General features: G+C 36.8%; 1 protein-coding gene across 1 annotated transcript; it reads right to left on the bottom strand.

The window, feature by feature from the left end:
• Positions 1-4,305: 4,305 nt before the first annotated feature.
• LOC143741628 (uncharacterized) lies at positions 4,306-22,976 on the bottom strand. Its single transcript, XM_077233892.1, has 3 exons — positions 22,876-22,976; positions 10,510-10,760; positions 4,306-5,353 (listed from the first exon to the last, which is right to left on the bottom strand). Exons 2-3 carry the CDS (start codon positions 10,697-10,699, stop codon positions 4,536-4,538), a joined length of 1,008 nt encoding a protein of 335 aa, XP_077090007.1. The 5' UTR covers positions 10,700-10,760; positions 22,876-22,976; the 3' UTR covers positions 4,306-4,535.
• Between the last annotated feature and the right edge of the window lie 1,287 nt (positions 22,977-24,263).

Raw genomic sequence — 24,263 nt, 5'->3', positions numbered from 1 at the left:
GACAGGGGTGTGCAGCACCACTGCTCTGCATGCACCGGCCGATGGAGGCGTAAAAAATAAAGTGACGTGAAGATGAAGTCAAAAAGTTCAGTGTTTATTCCAATAGAGTACTAATGACATTTACAGTGGAAATCCCCAAAAACAAAACAAAAAAAATAAATAAAATAAACTGTTCAAAGTTATTAATTAACAGACTTTCGGCTATGTCAATAAATTGATCCAAAGTAAAGCAACAAACACCAACCAACTCACTCTACGAGCTCCTTTACAACACTGAGAGGCCCTCTTAAAAATGATAAGCCCCTCCCACTTGGACTAAACCATTCAGTAATTAAAGGAAATAAAGAAATTTAAGTTATATAAATATATTTAACAGTAGCACATAAACTGTTAGAATAATAAAAAAAAATATATAAACATTGGAAACAAAACAAACTCAATTAATTATTACGGGTTAACAATACTTAATAACAAATCAAATAGAAGGCCAATCTCCCCCTAAAACATGAGAACTATCAACTCTGCCTTCTATTGCAGGGAAATAGATATTTAAAAATGGTGGCAGATACTGTGACCGGGTTTCGTCTGTTTGGTATTGTAAAAATGTTCCGGTACGTAAGTATGACTATTTATTTTCTTCAAGAGGTCAATTGAAAACAATAAACATTTAACATGGTGACTGGTCTTGTTTGTGTTCTTAATACAATACATAAATCAGTATAGTGAAATTAATGACTAAATTCTTAACTAAAGAAAAAGGACATGGTGAGGACAGGAACAACACTTAAACAATACACAATCATTGACACACACTTATCTGTGTTAACTGGGGTTAATTTGCGCAAAACAAATAATGTGTTATGTTAGTATGAAAATGTATGTATGCATAGTGTGTTCTCAGTCCAGTGTCACAATAAAAGTAATTTCACAAAATAAGAGTCTCTAATCAGTGGTTCACTGTGAAAGTTACTTTAAAAACAAGAGAACAGACATTATATCTGTATTTCAAAAAAATATAGACTATGATGGTTTCTCTGTCTCTACTGGTATTTACTGCAAATTAAGAATTTGAAATGATCATTCTGTCACAGAACAAAAGATAAAACAAAGACAAAAGATTAGCTCAATAGTAGGGTTTATTGACAGTAGGCAGGAATACAGGGACACGTGTAAATAATAGATACAATGTAAGACACAAAATCACTTAGCTAGGGGATTGCAGGAGAAAAACACGAGCAACAACTCAATGGGAGTCTATACAACGGAGAAGTCAGTGTTGGTCATTTGGCAATGGAGGAGCAACAAAGAAACAACAGTGGAGTATCACTGATGAATTACAAAGAGATCAAAAAGGTAAAAAAACAGGAGTCTGTATAGTATTTGTGGTGATACAATGAGACTTTGAGACAAGTTTACCAAATAAGCCAGGCTTATTTCAGTTAGTCTGGGTCATTGTCAAATGATTTGGTTGAATAAAGTTAATTTAACATAGCTCAAGCCCAGTCTCTCAGGTAACTTATGCTGGGAAACTAACCTGGTCCAGGGCAGGCTAACTATCAGGCTAAGCCCGAGTTGTTACACAGTTCCTCTAACACTGACTAACAGGAACACAATGATATTACCACTGATTCCCTCCAATACCATCATTTGACTTTATTAACCACTATCAGTCCAAAATTAAACATACAGTATACAGAAAATCAGCTTAAGGCTACCATAATAAATTATACAATATAGACCTACAAACGTGTTCAATAATATTGTATATGAAATGTTTATGTTAACGTTGTTTAAATATATATATATATATATATATATATATATATATATATATTTTTTTTTTTTTATTAGGATAGGCCTTATTGTGCATTCTTTATAATTATTTGCGTGAAAATATTTTGTTATTCTTAATTGTATCATTATAATTGTTCTGCTATTATTAGATATGCAAAGCAATCCTCGCTGTAGTTAAAACATTAAAACAGCATGCCACAGAAAAGTGTTCAAAAGCATTGCATCCAAATATTTCTATTTATTAAAATATTAAAAAAATGTTAACTTCTCTGTAATGATTTCATGCCATTTAAGTGCTTAACTCCATCAATGAGAACAGCATATTTAATCTAAATGTGTATATCAGATGTAAAACAGTTTAAATAATTATTTTATTTATTTAAACTGTTATTGTGAACATGCACTGTATTCATGATTAGGACTTATAATGAAGATTTAAAGTGTTTTTTTTTTAAGTGTATGTGTGTCAAAAGCCAAAAATGGCTTACAACGCCTAGTTTTACTAATGATATCCTCATCTGCCTATCATTTGCATATGTATATTCATCCACGTGGTACCATGTTTAACAATACAAGACATTAGGAAAAAATGAGATACGGATGTCCCGTCACATTACATTGCTAAAAAAAATCATTTAATAGCCAATCCTTGCCTTGATTTTAAATAAATAAATCAAATAGTATAAAATACATTTCAGAGAGTTTTTCTCAATCTTTTCCACTGGCCAAATAGTATTTTTAATTGCTTTATATTTTCAATGTAAATAGATAAGCCTTATTGTGCATTATTGATCATTATTTGCACAAAAATATTTTCTCAGACCATGAGTTCTGTTATTATCATGGGCTAAGCAATCCTCGCTGTAGTTAAAACATTAAAGCGCATGCCACAGGAAGAATGTTCAAAAGCATTGCATCCACTACAAATATTTCTATTTATTAGAATATAAAAAAAATGTTATAACTTGTCTGTAATGAACTCCATTAATGAGAATGGCATATTAAAAGGGATAGTTCACCCAAAAATCTAAATTAGCCCATGATTTACTCACCCTCAAGTCATCCTAGGTGTATATGACATTCTTCTTTCATACGAATACAATCGGAGTTATATTAAAAAATGTCCTGGCTCTTCCAAGCTTTATAATGGCAGTGAAAGTCCGTTTCTGTTAAAAGCACTTTTAAGTCCATAAATAAAATAAAAATTCTATCATAAAAGTGCTCCACATGGCACACCTTTTTTCATTTTTGGGTGAACTATTCCTTTAAGGCAGTGGTTCCCAGACCTGTCCTGGCGAGCCTCCAACACTGCACTTTTTCTCTGTCTCCCTAATCAAACACACCTGATTCAACTCATCAGCTCATTATCCCATGTGATTATGAGCTGATGAGTTGAATCAGGTGTGTTTGATTAGGGAGACAGAGAAAACGTGCAGTGTTGGTGGGTCGCCAGGACAGGTTTGGGAACCACTGCTTTAAGGTTTTTACATACCTACTTATTGCGATTAAATTCGGCATACAACACGTAGTTTAATGTAAATATGGTTACTACGATTATGAGCTTAATGGCATTAGTTTGATCTAAGTATTGTGTTTACATGAGGTAAAGTTTAATCGCAATATTTCCCCAATCACATGGATGAGGGTGCATGTAAATGCACTGATGTTCTTAATGTTCAGTATTTTAATAGAGCAATATGGGTTTTGAAGACTGTCAGCTGGGCACAAAAAGACACCAGCAGATGATGAGACAAGTCAGAAACAGTACAATTATAAGGAATTAAGCCAAAACAAATGAGATCGAGGATATGCCCTTTAGAATGAGTGGGCAAGTTAGTAAATTACTGCATACCAAAACAATCCAGACAAAATAAAACAATTCACATGTTCTTGCATTACTGACGTTATCTATATGAATGTTAAAGGGTAACTAAACCCCTGGTCAGAGCCTGACTCCACCCAATGGCAATATTTGAAAAATGCTGGAAAAATGGGCAGAGCTCAGCGGAGGGGGGCTTGCACCTGAGATGCATCTCTTTGTATGGAACCTGCCTACGTCACCAACAACCGCTGCGTCACGAACTACCGCAAACATCCAACAGGAAAATACAACTGCAGTAGCCACCGTTCAACCTGAAGAGGGCAGCACTCAGATGTTTTTATACCATATATTGTAGAATTAAAACACTTTAAACCCAAATGTCAAAAAATTTACTGGAATCAATCAACAGCATTTATGAAGCTCCATTCTACCAGATCATTAACTAAAAAAAGTTGTTTTAGTGTTTAGTTACCCTTTAAAAGAACCATTTAAAAGTCGCCTGAATCCATAGTGCGCTTACTTTTCGCAAATAAATTCGCTAAGATTTTCATAAGCAAAATAAATTATTGCTGACATTGAAGACATCGTCCTAGCCATGCATTGCATGTATGTGATGTGTGTTTTGTCTGCAAGCATGTTGAGATTCTACTGCTCCCTGCCGGTGTGGTGCCAAAAATGACAGGAGGGGAGACATTAATTCATTTATTTTAATTTGATGCTGTTTTCATCTTTCTTTTCATGTTACACATGACACGGACTTGACTGTACTAGGAATATTCAGGAGTCCAAAATGTCAAGTCCGAGTTTGTTCAAAATTGGACTTGAGTCCGAGTACCCAAACTCTACTTGTAAGTATGTTATTTGTAATTATATTGTAAGTTTATTATTTTGTGTGATGGGTCTGACCATAAACATTTTCTCATTTAGGAAACTTCAGGCAATGCTTTTTCTTATTCTTATGATACTGTAGACTAGAAAGTTGGGTGAAACTCTTTCCACATGTAGAGCACTGGTGCGGCTTCTCTCCAGTATGAACTCTCTCATGATATTTCAGGTGTCCTGACTGAGCGAAACTCTTTCCACAGTGTGAGCACTGGTACGGTTTCTCTCCAGTATGAATTCTCTGATGCGTTTTTAAATTGCTGGATGAAATAAAGGTCGACCCACAGTCAAAGCACATATAAGGTCTCACACCAGTATGAATACGCTGGTGCACTTGTAGATGTTGCAGTAGTGAAAAACTCATTCCACAAAAAGAGCAAATATGAGGCTTCACAGCAGCATGAACTTTAAGGTGTTTTCTCAAGTTGGATTCCAGAGCAAATGTTTTATCACACAGACCACATCTGAATGACTTCACTCCAGAGTGAAAGTGCAGATGCTCTTTAAGAACACTTTTCAGAGTGAAACTCTTTCCACATTGAGTGCATGTGAACGGGTTTTCTCCCGTGTGAATTCTCATGTGAACATTTAAGCTTCCTTTATTTAAGAAACCTTTTCCACACTGAGAGCATGTATAAGGCCTCTCTCCAGTGTGAATTCTCATGTGCTTGTTAAGGTTTGATTTATCTGTGAAACTCTTTCCACACTCAGAACAAGTAAAAGATCCTTTGACTCCAGTTTTCGCAGCACTTTTCTGAATGAAATTCTTTTCAGTCTGTGAAATTATGTTTCCATCTTCATTTGTGAAATGAGGTCTTCGAAACTCATGTTTTAAACCATCCACATCCATAGGATCTAAAATGAAATTACAATAATTCAATTAAAGGAGGACATATTAAACAAGAACTATGATACCAACATTTTAGTAGTCAGTAAATATACCAGTAAATAAATTAAATTAGTTCATTATTAATGCTATTAATTATTATATATAATTACTACACCAAAATATCAGCATTTAGTCTTCAAATATTGTTCAATAAAGTACCGCATTTAAAAAATTATGTAAAAGTTAATAAAATGATGAAGAAACATAAGATTCAGTGTCAAACATCACACTTTTAGATTTATAAAAATAAGCCTATATAATTAACATTCTTAATTTTAATAAAATTAATTAAAATTATAAATGGGTTAATTATTAATAGGCTGAAAGCAAAGAACACTTCCTCCCTTTATTAACAATGAAGCTGAAACTTTAGTTCAGTCACCGCGCAATCTCTCTGACTGAGTGAACGGATGTTATAATCAGAACATGTCTATATCGCACAACAAATCTGTTAATTACAGTATTTATACTTTGTTGGTTATGCAAAACGATTTCGCATGCAGAGCTCACACAGCACAAACTCTGGCGTATTGACCTTATTCAAAGCAGCACCCAGCTTTGATTTTTAAGGGTTGTACTGTTATTTAATGTTTTTTGGATTGTTCTGCTGACGAAACACTGCAAAAATATCTTTTCAAGAAATGTCAGTAGACAAAAAACTACAGACTATATGAGCTGTGGAAAATTATAAGTGATCTAGGAGCTTTATACAGCGGATGCCATTGAAAACACAGCAAGTCTATCCCTTTCATGGGGAGGCTTCAGACCTGGAGCAGGCAGATATACGGCCCAGACAGTTTTAAGCCCCCTTGTTCCTGATGCGCCCTAGTAGGGGGATATCATCGACGCTTACCTTGCACATTAATCACCGTCCGATCCATAGACGTTGACTAAATAAGTGTTTTTTGTATTTAAATATAAACGTTACATTAAGATATCAGATAGACAGTGTAATGATCTACACTGCAGATTAAAATCTGCAAAAAATCTGCATAAATCTGTATATATATATATATATAATGTTTAACTACAGAGACATCAGAGCCAGCGCCAAATGTCAGAAGGACTAGCCGAGGTAAGTTCAAGACTGTGTTAATGAGTGCTGAGTGCTGAGCGTCCAGTGATCACCTGGATCTCATAACTCAGAAAACGTCAGATAAAATTTTCAAATAGCTTGCTTTAAATAACTACATTCTCACCTGAAAAACTCTTTAAACTACATTTCGTGACACAATAACAGTATTATTATTTACATTAAAGGGATAATTCACCCAAAACTGAAAATTAGCCCATGCTTTACTCACCCTGAAGCCATCCTAGGTGTAGATGACATTCTTCTTTTAGACGAATACAATCGAAATTATATTTAAAAAAGCTCTTCCAAGCTTAATAATGGGAGTGAATGGCTGTATGACTTTGGAAGTTTATTAAAGCGCATCTATTCATGATTAAAGTGCTCCTCACAGCTCCAGGGGATTAATAAAGGTCTTCTGAAGTGAAGCAATGCGTTCGTGTAAGAAAAATATCCATATTTAAAACTTTATCTACTATAATAACTAGCTTCCATCAGACGGCTGTACGCATCAATTTACGACAAAAGAGTAACACTTGAACTTGACATACAACGAAATGACGAACACAGTTGCCCAGCCCTGTTTGTTTGAACCACGAGATGCGTCAATTGCTGTCATTACGTTGTGCGTCAAGTAGGGCTGTCTCGATAACTACTTTTTGTTGTGCGATATATTGCATCAAAATTAATTGCGATAAACAATATTATTGTAATTTTCAGACCATCTTATGCCACTGATTACATAATGACATTATAATAGCATAATAATGCAAGTACACTCTTTCAAATAACAAAGAACGTTTTATTCTTCAGAATATTTAGACATTGGAATCGGAATGTGAAAAATATATCCTAAATAAATAAAACAAATAAATAATAAATACACCTTTGTAAACAAAAAAGTGCAAGGTAACAAGAACTAGATCAAAACAAAGTAACATGTTTAACAAAGTCAGTTTAGACTTTTAAAGTGACGCACACTGCACAGATTGCACACGGCAACAGGCCATTTCTGCTGCCAGATCAGTTTTTTAATTGTTAGGCAGATTCCGAGAAAGGAACACCAACATGTTTACCTTGTGGGGCTTAAGGCAGGATCTTTCTGGGTGTTACCAGCTGTGCTAAACATTCTTTCTGAGCTAGTGCTCATTGCACAAATGCACATGTATTTTTGTGCTAACTTGGCTATTAGGGGAAATCTTCTATGGTTATCATGCCACCACATCAAGGGATCAGATGATGCATCAACTGCTTCTTCCTGGAGGAACATGGTCAGCTCAGCATAGCCTGCACTCTTTTTGGAACCGATACCCGAGTCTGGTGACTTGTAAGTTGGGTTCTTCTGTTCTGGAGAAGGTCACACAGCCTCTTCTACTTGGTTGCTGGAGGTTCAGATTTAGATCCTTCATTTCCTCCTGCACATTCTCCTTTTCCTTCTTCCTCATTCATGTCTAGTAGTTCTTGCAAGAGCTTTTCTTTGACATCATCCAAGACTTCTGCATCCCCTCCATAGTACCACGATACCCTGGATCCAAGATGGTGGCCTTTGTCAGAAGGTTTTGGATTTCAGATGTTTCTCCTTCAATACCCTGCACATGTTTGTCTTTATGTTTTCTGTCAGTGCAGAATCATTGGGGTCTGGTGATAAAAGTTTGCCTTTAAGAAGTTCCAACACAGGCTTTACTGAGGACACAGTGACTTATTTTTCCCCTGAGAGGACATCCGTTAAATCAACCACTGGCTTCATTGCTGCATTAATGGATTCCAACACAGAAACATCCTGCCAGGTTGGGTTGAGGTGGCCAATTGGCCATGTTTTCGATCTTCAAACAAGACACTTCTTATGGCTGGGAGTTGCTCTAACAACTCGCTTGGCAACATCCTGTGGAAAATATAACATTGCTTTTTTTTCATTAGTTTGTCTATTCTAACATTATTCAACAAATGCTGTTTTTACTATAGTACTTTCACAAATATTACTTTTACATGGTTATTATAATGTAACAATTATTTAATACATACATAGTAAGTAATAAATAAATAAAAACCCTTTAAATTAAGTTTATATTAACCCTTTAAATATTTTGTGTTGTATAACAAGTTATATGTTATACTCACCAGTACTAGATTGTGTTGGGGGACATTGGTTTCAGTCTGTGCCTTCCTCAGATCTCTCTTCTTAAGCTTGGGTTGAAGGTGTTGACAAGATACCTACAAAGTCCCATGGCACACGCTGTGCGATCCTTGTCACTGTCCACTCCATGCCAAATGGAGGTTATGTCCAAAGCAATTGAGCCATGGCCAGCCAAGATTACATATTGCAGCCACAATGTTAAAACCGTTGTCTGTAGTTAAAGAGGCCATTTTGCGCTCATCCAATTCCCAGTCTGATAAAGCAGACTAAAGGGCTTCAGCAAGTCCATCCGCAGTGTGGTTCTGGGGTATGTATCTGGTCTCTAAACACTTTACATAACCGCTGACTGGACTCTTGCGTATGTATGAGTGTATGGTCAAGCTCATATAAGGCATCATATTTGAGCTTGACCACATATCTGTAGTGGCAGAGTAAAAGGAGATGTCTTTTATCTCCTTCAGAAGGTCGTCTTTTACTTTATTGAACAAGGATGGAATGGCAGTTTGGGAGATGTACGTTTTCTTTGGCAATTCTTACTGTTTGTCAAAAGTTTGCAGCATATTTCTAAATGCTGGTTTTTCGACCGTGTTTAATGGCTGCATCTCTTTGGCTATATAGCGAGTAACGCTATCCATAAGTGTGTGCTATTTCGCGTTGTCACGTTTATATTTGCACTGTCGGGAAAAGGCATCTGTAACAGATAACTGTGTGGAAGACCCCTCTCCAGCTCCAGTTGTTGTTCCCAGGTTGAAAAACTGGGTGGGATGGTTATGTTTTAGGTGAGATTTTAGATTAGTTGTGTTGCCTCTTTTTGTTGCCACTGTTTTTAAACAAAGTCGACATACCGGCTCGTTCACGTTATCTCATTCAGCTTAAAGCCAAAATGTTCCCATATCGGAGCAGAAGATTGCGGCTTTGAAACCAAGTCCATTTGGACTTGTTTTTCCTAACTGGCTGTAAATGTCACGAAACAGAACACTTTATAACACAGTGGGTTTACGGCTTCTCTCCACCTGTAGGTGTCCGTTCTGTGTGTGTGTGTGTGTGTGTGTGTGGAGACGCTGTATGAGCCCCGCCTCCGCTTTCGACACAGAGAGAAGACAAGTTGACAGAGGCAGCGCGATCGACTAAAATGTTGGTGACATTCATTAATATGTAAAAATAAAAAAAGTTTTAAATATGGATATTTTTCCAACACGAACACATCGCTTCACTTGAGAAGACCTTTATTAACCCCCGCAGAGCCGTTTCGAGCACTTGTATCACGGTTGGATAGGCTCTGATGGATTTCCAAAATCGTAGAGCCATTTACTCCCATTATTAAGCTTGGAAGAGCCAGGACATTTTTTAATAAAACTCCGATTGTATTCGTCTGAAAAAACAATGTTGTATAAACCTAGGATGGCTTCAGGGTGAGTAAATAATGGGCTAATTTTCATTTTTTTGGGTGAACTATCCCTTTAAACAGGATTTCTATTGATGCTTGCTCAAGTATGTACAAGTAACCTCAGCAAACCTGTAACCTCTGCTTCCCTCTACTGGACACATCGGAACAACAGGGGCGTAAAACTGCCTGGGATGTTTATCTGCCTGCTTCAGGTCTGCAGCCTTCCCATATAGGACAGCCTTGCTTTCATGCCTGTCATGGCGCTGTCAATAAGGTCTATTGAGCGGATTCTGAATTTCTCACTAACTTAGACGCCTCTGACTGGCCATTGCGTTCACTTGCTCAGGAAACATCTGTGATAGGCTACAACACAACGCTGCAGAACAATTGTGAATAGAAACATTTTACGCTCATCACACAGCGCTCACACAAATCACACAGGTGTTAGGTTTTTAAAATTGAAGTAGGTCTATGAGGTTTCAGATGTATTGTTATATGTCAGTTTTCACCTTAATGTTCCTCAACCAACCTGTTTGTTCCCCTGTATCTTCATCTTTTATTCGGCAAGGTTCCTCTGTATCTTCATCTTTTATTTGGCAAGGTTCCTCCTCAAACTCCATCTTTACAATAGTGGGTTTCTCCTCAAACTCCATCTTTACAATACTGGGTTTCTCCTCAAACTCCATCTTTATAATAGAGGGTTTCTCCTCGAACTCCATTTTTACAATATTATGTCAGTAGTTTCTCCTGGAGTAATTCCTCCTGCTTGCTTCTTTTCTCCTGTGGGAAGATGGGAATATTCCCCAGCATTTAAACTCTCATGAACGGCTGTGGGATCAGCTTCACTGACTGTAGGTGTGAATTGTGGTTGCTGTTACTCATTTACCAGATGCTCATCACACTTACACTCGTGCTCAATTAACCAGCTTTAAGTGTTTTGCTCAAACAACTGTTTAGAAACAATTCAACTCCTATAGCTGATTTTTATGCTGCTCTTTTATATTAGATATGAATTATCATTAAAAAAACTCTGTTTATCAGTTTTCAATAAAATGAAAACAACTCATAATATTCACTAATTTTAATGTGACAAAACAGTCAGTATAATATGTAGATAACATGATGGCATAAAGAATCGCATGCGCAGGGTAAGATTTGTGAAAGAGTACATAAGATTGCAAGTGTAAAATAAATTTGCATGCGCAACAGAAGATTTGTAAAGGTGTAAATCGCCCTTCAAGTGTAAGTGTAAAATATTTGCAGCATTTAACTGTTATTCGTAAGTGTAATTGGTGTATTTTGAAGCTGCAGCTTCATGCTAACGCAAAATAAATAGAATCTGTATTCTTCGTAACAGGTCGAGTTGCAGGCACACATACAGTTTAACGGTGTCCTGCCACGGAAATATTTTTGCCAGCTGAGCTGCTGGTTATCTTCACCTGTAGCTACGAGAGAACATCAGTAGCGCGAGTTGCATTGGGCTCCAGTCCAAAATTGTCATGCCCTTCACTCGCTAACTTCCCTCCGTCTCGTTCACTCGGATGTGCGTCATTGCTTACGTTGCACGAGTGTCCACTTCTGGCGGAAACTGCAATGGGCTGAACTGGAACGTCCTAAGCCCTTGATCACTTGGAATCAGCTATGGAGTTGATTTATTATTTACAATTTTTTTCCCTTTAAGAATTTGTTTAATGCAGCATCCAAATGTATATAGGTGTGTTTGGGTTGTTTTACATTAAAAGCTGCAGCTTCATGCTAACGCAAAATAAATAGGATCTGTATTCTTCAGACTTTCATTTCTCCGCGCTTACACTTTTGGCACGGTTTTTGCGCACAAATGCGGCCAAAATCACTGCAAGCCTGTGAACACCAATTTGCAACCGAAAACAACAGAGGCAGGAACTGCAAAACAGATGAATTGCGTAAAATCAAACTTTGCGTCTTTCTTTTACCTGCTCTTCCAGTTTTGGCACGATTCTCTCACTAGCTGTGTCCCAATGTGAAGGCTGCATCCTCCGAAGGCCGCGGACTTCGAAGGATGCAGCCTATTCGTCCTTCGAAGGACGCACCATGTAGCCTTCGCAGGATTTACTAATTGCGCATCCAGGTGTTCCCGATTACCGCTCCTGGCGCCAAGCAACGGTGCGAGAGTACGGCTGCCATCCTGATCATTCACATTTTATATAATTGAATAAACAGCTATGGATCCAGAATTGGCTATTGTCATTTTTTGTTTATATTTTACTGGAAGGCATGGTGAGGATGTTTCAGTCATGTACTGTATTTTCATGGCCAGAGGTTTTTTAGATTACCAGATTACACTTTAAACTGTTCAAGTATTGGGTGTTAATTTACGTAAATAGTGTAATGAAAAGAAAAGAAAACATACATAGGCATATGGTTCAAATGTTCACTCATATCTTACCTTGATGCGATTTTGTAAGCTTCTTTTTATTATGTAGCATAAATTGACAATATAAATGATGAATATGAATATGGTAAATATATATTTCAACCCCGTATTATGGAGGGAAAAAAACCTCCACCTGTGGGAAAAAAACAAAACAATCCGTGGCGACGGTTGTGCAATCCATCCCTTCAGTTTATAAACTGTACTCACAATATTTTTATGTGTAAACATAAATGAATAAAAATACACAATTTTATTTGTGTAAACTCACAATAACAAGAAAACTTTGTGCTTTTGTAAAATAAAATAAAACAATCAGGCGCGCTTTCATGATCTCCGTGAACTGGGGCGCGTCTCAAAAATGAACTGAAACAAAATATGGCCTACCTATATAAAGCTTGAAATGCCCACTTTTAAACGAACAGATTCGAATATAATTTCCATGTTCTAATTTGGCCGTAGAAAATGTTTTTTCCATATTAATTTGTGAATATTTAAAAAGGGGAAAAAGTCATAAACAAAAATCTGAAAATACATAAATATTTATTTTTTTGCGCAGCATTTGGTGTGTACAGTTCAAATTCAAATTTTGGTGGTCAACTTTGCGTTTTAAAAATAGCCTAACAACCGTTAATTTTTCGTTTTTCAATTATGGGTTAAAAAAAGAAAACCGAGTGGACGCAAAACGGACCTTATATTGTTAAATATTTCAAATAATGTAGGTTATTTGTAGAAAAAATGAGTCTTGGGTCCGTGTACTTTTGCGTCCATTCGTTTTTGCACAAATTAAAGTAGTTGCGAATGATGTATTATTATTTTCTGTCTGACCTGTATTATGACTGACATTTGACGAATTGCTTTGTTCCTTTTTTTGATAAAAGCGGCTTCTAAATATGTAGCCTAAATGTACTAATAATAATGATAATTATTATTATTTGTGTTTATAATTATAACTATAAATGAGTTCACTGAAGACAGTAATATGTTAATGATAAAATAATGTATGAATGTTTTATTTTTATATAATAAAACCTAACCTTGTGTTTGTGTTATATTTCTTTTTATATGTGAAGTCTTTTTTTGCTTATTCTATTATACTGAGCTTTTTCCTCCGAAAAATGGGAGTTTTAGAAAATTGAAGAAATTATTTAAAAAAATGAAGTTTAAACACAATGCAAAGCATCCCTTATAAACAGATGGACTGGTTGAATCGTCGTGGGCACGATTTGTTAAACCGTGGGAACAGTTTAAGAATTCGTGAGTAGCCTACAGTTTATAATCTGAGGGGACGGACCTCAGAACCGTCGCCACGGATTGTTTTTTTCCCCCACAGACGACTTTCCAGGCTCCGTACTACGGGAATATAAAACCCAGTTGAATATAAAAAAAGTGCACTTCAAATGTTACTCCCGCTTCTCATCGGTAGCTGTCACAGTTGCTAGGCGACAAGAACAATCATCCGTCATTTTTTAAAATAAAATTGCTGTCGTCACCGGCGTGCAATGACTTATGGGGTGGGATCGGGTAGGATAAGCCACGAAGGATCCATTTATGGCCGTTTCTCAATATGCGTTCTCTTCTGTACTTGTGTTCTTATGGACTTGTGAAACGTCATCAGTCGCTGCCCAAGTACTGTCTCAATACACAAGTTTGCATTTTGGCAAGAACGGTTAAAAATCCCGGAAGTGTTCTTGACACGCCCATTTTACCGAGGATGCATCGGTTGGTAACTTGTGTGAACTTGACGGCAGAAATATCCCAGCATTCATTTCGGCATTCAGGGAAGGAGCGGGGAGCAGAAAGGCAGAACAACAGTAAGTCGTTTTTCTACAATTTCGTATGCTATTTCATCACTAAATTCACTTCTGAGAGCATTTGATGCGAGAAATCTACTGTGTTGATTTCAAATATTGCCATTTTTACGAAAATTTATGGCGAATCGAAAATATGCTCAAACATTTTCGGTAGTGAACAATCTCCATAAGCGCACGCGGGTGTAGCTAGCGAGCCAACCAGCCAGTCATGCTAAAAACCTGGCTGTTATCATTAATAATTCTTGTTATGTTTGGGTACTGAAGACGGAGCTGTGCGGGGGTATTGCGCAATACCAGCAAGAACACATCGCCTCAAACTGTCAGCAGCGTTCTGTGTGCTCGTCACCTTGTATGTTTATTCTTCCAAGAACAACTAGCAAGAGCGTTCTCCCCAAGAACACAAGTCCGTTCTTTGCATTCTTGGTTTTGAGAAACGGCCTATGTATCCTTCCTTTCACGGGGAAACGAAGGGTGCATTTGGCGTCGCTTTTGAATCAGGGTCTTCGTCGCGCCGCGATGACGCAACCGGCCTTTGAATGCAGCCTTCGAAGGATGCGAAATTGAATTGGGACAGCCTTCATCGTGCTGCGGTGACGCAAACGGCCTTCAAATGCGGCCTTCCAAGAGGCAGCCTTTGAATTGGGACATCCTTCGTCGCGCCGCTGTGACGTAATCGGCCTTCAAATGCGGCCAATCAGCCTTCAAATACGGCCTTCGAAGGACGCAGCCTTCACATTGGGACACAGCAACTGAGTTTTGCAAGCGCGAAGAGGAGGGCGGGTCCACCTTCTTTATGTAGCCAATCAGATTAGCTTCTCGCTGACACTCGATTTACTCTGATCCGATTGGTTCAATAAACACGCCAGTAACCAGAACACATCTTTATCTTCATTTGGCTCAGAAATGTTCTCATTGCTGAAATGGTACTTTTAATGCACACATACATGTTAAATAAATAAATAAATAAATAAATGAATAAATAAATAAGTCATGATTTCTAAATAGGCTGTGCACCATTAGGCTGACTATATGAGCCAAAACTGAATTTCGAGCTGGTGTGTTAAGAAAGAAAATTCCTGTGTATTCAGTGCATGTATCCTGCTCATCATCATCCTCCTCCTCATCAGGCCATATCAGTTTCTAATCTTGAAGCTTAATGTAGGCCTAGTATCTCCACTACTGCATGCATAATTTCACCTATCTACTGATCAGGGGGGATTTCATAAATATTATTATTATTTTACTAAAATGAGTTATAATAATATTTTTTCCCTCTAACATGTATTTTAAGAGCATCTCTAAATTATGCACCATTTATCACCTGCAATTCCATCGTGTAACCACTAGATGGCTGTATAGCCCTATACTGTATATAAACATATCTATGCTGCGTATTCCCTGCGTATTTTATTTAGACATAATTAGTGAAAGTTGGTATGGGATCAAATTCCCGCCAAATGTATTGTGGCCACGGATCAAAATATAATAAGCGTGAATCAAAAATAACAAGCATGAATAAAAACTTTAAACATATTAAAACATTTTTTTCACAAAACTTTAACTTGTGTTCATGCTTTCTTTAAAATTATGTTTTCCTTGGTTTTATTACTCTGTACTTTTTGCGCTCTCTTTCATTTTCTGCTCATAATTTATTTTTTGTACGCTTGTGCTGTTTTTCTCTTCGCTCTTCTTTCCATGTTCTGCGCTTGCTCTTCCAAATGTTGCAGTTCGAGTTTCATGTAAATTGGGGCGGGCTTAAGCATCACAATTGGTCCACTAGTTCTAGTTTGACATCTCCATCTCTAGCCAATCAATCGAAGAGGGGAGTTGACATCACTCCAATGCGACTCACGCTACTGATGCTCACTCGTACACGGGAAGACAACAGTTTATTTTAAAGTTTACAAGGACTCTTAAAGGGATACTCCACCAGTTTTTCTTATTAAACTATGTTATTCCCTTAACTAAGACGAGTTGATACATACCTCTCTCGTCTCATTTCGTGCACTATATCGCTCTGTATTGCCGCAAAACTATGTTAGCACTTAGCTTAGCCCATGCATTAAATATGGGCCAAGCAGAGAAGCGACCAAACACTTCCACGTTTTCCCTATGTAAACACAGTTACTCGAGTAGTGTAACTTGACCTGGGCTGGTGACACAAAATAAACCGTTGCGCTTTTCTAAGCGTTTAAAATTGATGACTATATTGTATGGCGGAATACCATAACAAGTGCTTTTGAGCACTTCGAGTTGGCGCAATAATATCTTCACTCGTGAAAAGTCCTCTTACCGGCTCCCGCTTCCTCTCCCTCTGACATTTCCGTCAATACAACGAGAGGAAGCGGGAGCCGGTAAGAGGACTTTTCACGAGTGAAGATATTATTGCGCCAAGTCGAAGTGCTCAAAAGCACTTGTTATGGTATTCCGCCATACAATATAGTCATCAATTTTAAACGCTTAGAAAAGCGCAACGGTTTATTTTGTGTCACCAGCCCAGGTCAAGTTACACTACTCGAGTAACTGTGTTTACATAGGGAAAACGTCGAAGTGTTTGGTCGCTTCTCTGCTTGGCCCATATTTAATGCATGGGCTAAGCTAAGTGCTAACATAGTTTTGCGGCAATACAGAGCGATATAGTGCACGCACTGAGACGAGAGAGGTATGTATCAACTCGTCTTAGTTAAGGGAATAACATAGTTTAATAAGAAAAACTGGCGGAGTATCCCTTTAAGCAGTAAAGCTATCTGAACTCTGGACATATACAAATAATTAAATTCCTCTTTTTTATATGTATGTATATATATATATATATATATATAATATATATGTGTGTGTATATATATATATATATATATATATATATATATATATATATATATATTTATTATTTAGTTCCATTGCAAACAATGCATACAGTGCAGAAAGTACAAGACAAATACAAAGGCATTTGTGGTACAGTTCATAGTATGTAAAACAAAAAACAACAACAACAACAACAACAACTAACGTTTAAAATAAACCTGTAGCCTTTGTAAAAGGAAAAAAAAGCACAGCCTACCTGGTGATCCGTTACAGTTAAATACGCCATCCTGAAATATTTTCTTAATTGTTGTTGTTAAGCGATCATATAGCCTAGGTAGCCTGGTAAATTAATTCTAGACTAGATGTACCATTTGACAATAGATTAATGAAATTAATAGTGTACAGAGGAGATCACAGAAACCAGGTGGATTTGATATGCAGTGATTTATTATAGTTATTGTGTTCATTTACATAGCTACATAATTGCATATTAATTTAGGATTAATGTTTTAAATATAGCTTCAATTTTTAATACAGCAACATGAAAATTATTGAAAAGATCAGGGATAGGTAACGTCGTTTATGGAGTGCCGCTGTCCTGCAGAGTTTAGCGTCAACTCCGATAAAAACCTAGCTAGCAGTATTAATAATCCTAAAGATGATGATTAGCTGGTTCAGGTGTGTTTGATTAGGGTTGGAGGAGCTAAACTCTGCACCCAGGAGGACCGACATTGCCCTTCCATGTCATAGATTAAATATGAAAGTAAAACGGCCAGTAGGTGGTGGCAAGTTACTGTCTTTATGAGTGAGTCATTCATTCATTCAAACTTCTCGTTCAAATCAGGAATTCTTTAATGAAACACTGTTGTGTGGCTCGCAGATCGACCCTCACATTTCAAGGTCCAGAAGTAAGGCCAGTGCATTAAAGTTGAATATGATGGATCGTCAGACAGGCACAACTGTGAACTGTGAACAACAGGTCGTTGTCGTTAGGGTGACGAATTTAATGATAACGGATCGCCAGGTAGACGTAACAGGTCGAGTTGCAGGCACACATACAGTTTAACGGTGTCCTGCCACGGAAATATTTTTGCCAGCTGAGCTGCTGGTTATCTTCACCTGTAGCTACAAGAGAACACCAGTAGCGCGAGTCGCATTGGGCTCCAGTCCAAAATTGTCATGCCCTTCACTCGCTAACTTCCCTCCGTCTCGTTCACTTGAATGTGCGTCATTGCTTATGTTGCACGAGTGTCCACTTCTGGCGGAAACTGCAATGGGCTGAACTGGAACGTCCTAAGCCCTTGATCACTTGGAATCAGCTATGGAGTTGATTTATTATTTACAATTTTTTTCCCTTTAAGAATTTGTTTAATGCAGCATCCAAATGTATATAGGTGTGTTTGGGTTGTTTTACATTAAAAAATCTAATTAATAGAGTTGTTTGTGGTGGTGGTGATTAGACGAGATCGGCGGTGACGTCACAATCGTGTTGCATTGTGGTATATGGAGCTGCCTGAAGTGTACAGATGAAGTAGACTCGCTCCCTCGGTCAAAATCGTGGGAACGAGTGTCTGTCCATATAAACTTCCCTCGTGCACTTCATGAAGTGGAACGCACTTCAAAATGGCGGCAGGGATTCCCCGAGGGGAAGTTCTTAGGGAAGTTTGCAAGTGCATGTCTAAAAGTGGACAGGAACGCTGCATTGGAGTGACGTCAACTCCCCTCTTCGTTTGATTGGCTAGAGGAGGAGCTGTCAATCTAGAAGTAGTGGACCAATGGTGACGCTTAAGCCCGCCCTAATTTACATGAAACTTGAACTGAAACATTTGGAAGAGCAAGCGCAGAACATGGAAAGAAGAGCGAAAAGAAAAACCGCACAAGCGTACAAAATAATAAATTATGAGCAGAAAATGAAAGAGCGCAAAGTACAGAGTAATAAAACTAAGGAAAACATAATTTTAAAGAAAGCATGAACACAAGTTTAAGTTTTGTAAAAAAAAATATTTAATGTGTTTTAAGTTTTTTTTCATGCTTGTTATTTTTTGATTCAAGCTTATTATATTTTGATCCGTGGCCGCATACATTTGGAGGGAATTTGATCCCATAGTTGAGGTTATGTTGATTTAGTATCAGTTTTTCATGACAGTCAAATCTGGACACAGAAAGCATTTTGTTAGTCTTACTAGCTAATAGCTTGATCAGTCACGCGGAAGTAATCAGAATCAATATTGACAGTGCAAGACAATATTTCAAAATATATAATTGAGTGTTAAATACCATGAACAGAGACATGATGTGAAAAACACTGCATCAGAATAGTATTATTACATAAAGAATGGGTATTAAATGTTTAGATTGTAAAGTTTAACATCAGCTCAGTGGTGTAACATTATATAAATGTATAAAATTTATATCCAATAATATTAACACCAGCTCGAAATTCAATATGAATGTCAGTCAGCCTGGTGCACAGCTTATTAAGAAATCATGATTTATTTATATTTGTTCGTTTATTTTATTTATTTAGCATGTATGTGTGCATTAAAAGTACCATTTCGGCAACGAGAACATTTCTGAGCCAAATGAAGATCAGAGCCATAGAGTGAGAGTTGCGACAACTCCATTGACTCCAATGGAACGTTTTTTTTACTGCAATGGCGGCTCGCGGAGCCTCTCAATAGTTCCCGGAAGTAGCAGCAGCGCGGTAGAGTTACAGCAGAACAGACCGTTTGTGATGCACTTTTAAAAGGTTAGACGTTTAAAGAATAAGATTGTATATTATCAGTACATCTGAATCAAATTAACTTATGTATTAAAGCATGCTAGTTGATTATTGCTCTCTAAATTAGTACTTTTAGGGGACGTTATCAGGTAAAATAAAGGTCATTGGATAAAGTTAATACCGCATAACAAACCACGAACAGCCTATTAATGGTTAAACCCGTTTTATGAATGCATGTTTATCCTTTTTTGTGTAATAAGAGGGAAAGACTTCTAAACAGGGGTTAAATATAACATTGGGGAGTGTGATAGTTGTAATTGATAAAATGAGTCAACAGAAACACAATTAATAAAAAACTCCAACCATACGTTTTTGCTTACTCAAATATGAAAACTAAAATAAGGATTTTTTCCCTTTATTGCACATTTAATATGGTTTCATTCCATATTCATGCTTGAATGTGTAAATAAATGTTGTTTAGAAGTCTTTCCCTCTTATTACATAACATAGGATAACGTAAACATGCATTAATAGAACGGCTGTTCGTGGTTTGTTATGCGGTACTAACTTTATCCAATGACCTTTATTTTACCTGATAACGTCCCCTATCCCGTTTTTGTTTCCTTTATCTCTTTCAACACAAGAAGCACAAAGGGGATTCAGTGGATCCTGAAGACTCCTGCACTGACACTGTACCCTCACCTTCAGTCTCAGATCCTTAGATTTTGCAAGACTTTACTTGCTCCTTATTTTTAATAAACATTAAACTTCCCAGTGTTGGTCTTAGGTGTATCTGCACTTTTTCACAAAGTATGATTAGCACAAAATGTTTAGTTCTATTCAAATTGCTCCTGACTCGAGCATATTTTCTGCTCTCTGGGTAGGACAGTAGACTACAAGAACAACAAAGAGGAAAGGGCAGAAAACATGCTTGACGTGCAGTTTATTAGACATTTATAAATCCCATTGTGCTAAATCAGTGCAAAAGTCTATATATAAATATATATAGGTTTTTGACAAATAAACGTTTTTTTAAAATCTTTTCAAAACTGATGTATATTTTTGTGTCATGAACAATGTATTTAAACAAGTTTCAGTTGTGAACATTTCTAAGTGTTTAAATTCACCTGAAAGTATACCAACCTACTCATACTTGAAAGCAGTTTTTACCAGTATTTGATAGAGATCTACAAGGATCATTAAGGCTCCTCTGGACAATGCATTATCATGCACACTGCAATTACCATAATAAGAGAGCCATGTTTGCAGTTGTGCCACCCTGACATGCAAATTGCTAGAACAAAGGTTTTCAATTATCTCAACAGCTATAAATCTACTGAAATGTATAAAATGTGTTTATATGAAAGGGTAAAATGATGCCATAGAATTTCATTTTTATTTTTTTATTCTTAAAACACCATTTAAATGAGTATTTTAGTCTGTTACATTTTGGGGGGTTTAAGATAACAAAACATTAAATATGTATTATCTAAATGTACTAAAAATTAATTTAGCTAAATAGGTTTTATAGATTAAAGTGATGCATGTCATGAATTTAACAAATTATGTTAAGAAAATAATGTACTTGGACACTTAGGAAATAATGTATGTGTGTGTGTATAATCATGTTTTGTTTTAAAATTAAATATATTATGTATTCATTTATATAGTAATAAGTAAGCATTGTAAACATTAAGATGAATGCAATTTTACATTTTAATTGTTTGCAATGGCTTTTTAAGACAATCACCTGTTTCCTGCAAGTCTCCTGTCCTTGTGAAACCATAGTGAACATTACATGATAATAACCCTTAAATAACATACAAGTTTAAGAACACAAAAATACTTCAAAACAACTGCAAATGGTCTGTAACCAAGGTAAAGTTAGCCAGAAAATATGTTAAAGGCAGGCAACGCTGGTTGACCACAATAAACATTAAATATTAGCCGATTTTTATCTTTTAAAAACAATATTGCTGTAACTACATACACATACTACATCCAAATATCAATGTATTATATACATATTGCAAACCAACGCATTTATTGACTACAAAGTACCAAAAAAAAAATCACAGTTCTGCTCTCTAACTCCATCGATTTGAATTGGCACCGAAGCACTTCCTGGAACTATCTGAGGTCTACGCGAATCACGTGACAAACAAGCATTTAGGACTTCCGTTGTCGCAACTCTGGCTCTGTATGGCTTCTATATGGCTCTGATGAAGATAAAAGGCTTGTTCGATTTGAACCGGCGCTGCAAAGACCGATCGGTTTATGACATCAAAGTACCGCGAGAGCGATTAGAGAGCAGACGGCTCCTTATGCTTTTGAATCGCTCTCGCGGTACTTTGATGTCATCAACCGATCGGTCTTTGCAGCGCCGGTTCAAGTCGAACAAGCCTAAAGATGTGTTCTGGTGACTGGCGTATTTATTGAACCAATCAGATCAGAGTAAATCGAGTGTCAGCGAGAAGATCATCTGATTGGCTACACGAAGAAGGTGGACCCGCCCTCCTCTTCGAGCTTGCAGAGAATCGTGCCAAAACTGTAAACGCAGGTAAAAAAAAAGACGCAACTGTACAAATCGGGTTATTTCGGGATTTTTTTTGCCCCATGCACACAACGAGTCTTTTATGCATTTGCAACAGTTTATTTTTTACACAAAGTTTGATTTTACGCAATTCATCCGTTTTGCAGTTCCTGCCTGTTGTTTTCGGTGGCAAATTGCTGTTCACAGGCTTGCAGTGCTTTTGGCCGCATTTGTGCGCAAAACCCGTGCCAAAAGTGTAAGCGCGGAGAAATGAACGTCTGAAGAATAGCACAGATCCTATTTATTTTGCTTTAGCATGAAGCTGCAGCTTCAAAATACATAAATTACACTTACGAATAACAGTTAAATGCTGCAAATATTTTTTTCTTACACTTGAAAGGCGATTTACATCTTTACAAATCTTCTCTTGCGCATGCAAATATAACTTACGTTTGCAATCTTATGTACTCTTTCACAACTCTTGCCCTGCGCATGCGATTCTTTATGTCATAATTTTACCTTCATATATTCACTAAATGAACAGACTCGTTTCAGTAGTTTGGATTTAGATTTCTACTATTAAATGATAAAAATGAATGTAGCCTACTCACAGTCTGAAAAATACACGGAGATGTATAGCAGAATGAACGGCTGTGTTCCACTTCACATGTTAATCCCGGTTTTAATCCCTTCCCTCCCTCACTTCTTTGTCTCATAGACTCGGATGTGTATCATCACTTCAGTTGCACGAGCGCCCTCTAGTGGCAGAAACCAATCCCTACTAAACTATCTAACCTTCTTATGACAACCAATATACGTTTTTTTTAAATTTAGATTATAAAATTACTGTTCACCTCCCCAATGATGTTTTATTTGGGATAAATACTCAAACTTCAAATATCTGCTAAGGAGACTGCAAATTGTATTTACCTTCTGGACTCCTCCAACTGTTGCGTGTTAAGGATGTTGTGGATTTTAATATAAATTTTGACTTAATTTTAATGTTAGATGGTACAAGTATTATTCATAAAATAAAATAAAATTACTAAGAGATATGAAGGTTTACCTTAAAAACTCCAGCAGCTCAATGCAAGTTGTCTGAGAATAAAATCACAATCTGATAAGTGAATTAAATAAGTTAAAGGTACACTTTGCCGTAGAGGGCTAAACTGGGATTGGGGTCCCGGGGGTCGATACGGCACAGTGGTGTCATGGTTCGGTACGTTTTCGATACAGCAAAAAGAAAGAAATGCCAGAGAAATTTCCTTGATTTTTAATTTTTTTAAATTTATTTAAACTAATATCATAAAGTATGATTTATTTTTTACTTTGAACAATGACAGAGCTATACTTGACCCATCTTCTGGGGTGTCTTAGCAGCAAAAAAAAAAAACAGCTCCTTATAAAAAAATGAAATGTAATATTGTAGTAGTTATAAACAAAAATAAAAAAAGAACAATTTTGTTTTTATATGGAACTCAGTGTGCTTTTTACTAAATTTTTAAGTTTTTTTTCTTTTTCAGAAAGATGAGAGTGTCCACTAAATGCTGCAGGGCTTTTGTAGCGTGTGTGTTTCTCCTTTTTCTCGTATAGTTCCAGTTATTGACACACTGGGATGATGTTGTGAAAATGTTTGAAGTATTCCCACTGGTGTAGGCTATTGTCATGTACAGGGCTCCAGACTTTAGAAAATTTAGGGGCTCACCTTACATCAACCTGCAACACAGTCTTTCACATTTTCCCCCTTTTTATTACTGACAAATGCCTTGGTAATAAATAGACTTAACTTACAGATGATTTCCATTACAGAAGAGTAGATGTTAAAACTTCATGCTGATTTGTACTCGGCTTTCGCCAAGATAAGCACCAACTAAGACGTAGCTTTACAGTAACCTATACTTCTCCATCCATTTACGCTTCTTTCCAAATAGTGATGTGAATCTCCTTCTGTCTGGTGTTAATATTCAATTGCTGCAACAACAGTGCGGTCCCCTCATGA

This window comes from Siphateles boraxobius, unplaced genomic scaffold (genome assembly GCF_051911475.1).
Source record: "Siphateles boraxobius isolate OS27281-9 unplaced genomic scaffold, OSU_SipBor_1 19, whole genome shotgun sequence".
Taxonomy (NCBI): domain Eukaryota; kingdom Metazoa; phylum Chordata; class Actinopteri; order Cypriniformes; family Leuciscidae; genus Siphateles; species Siphateles boraxobius.
This window is presented reverse-complemented; position numbering and strand designations above follow the sequence as displayed.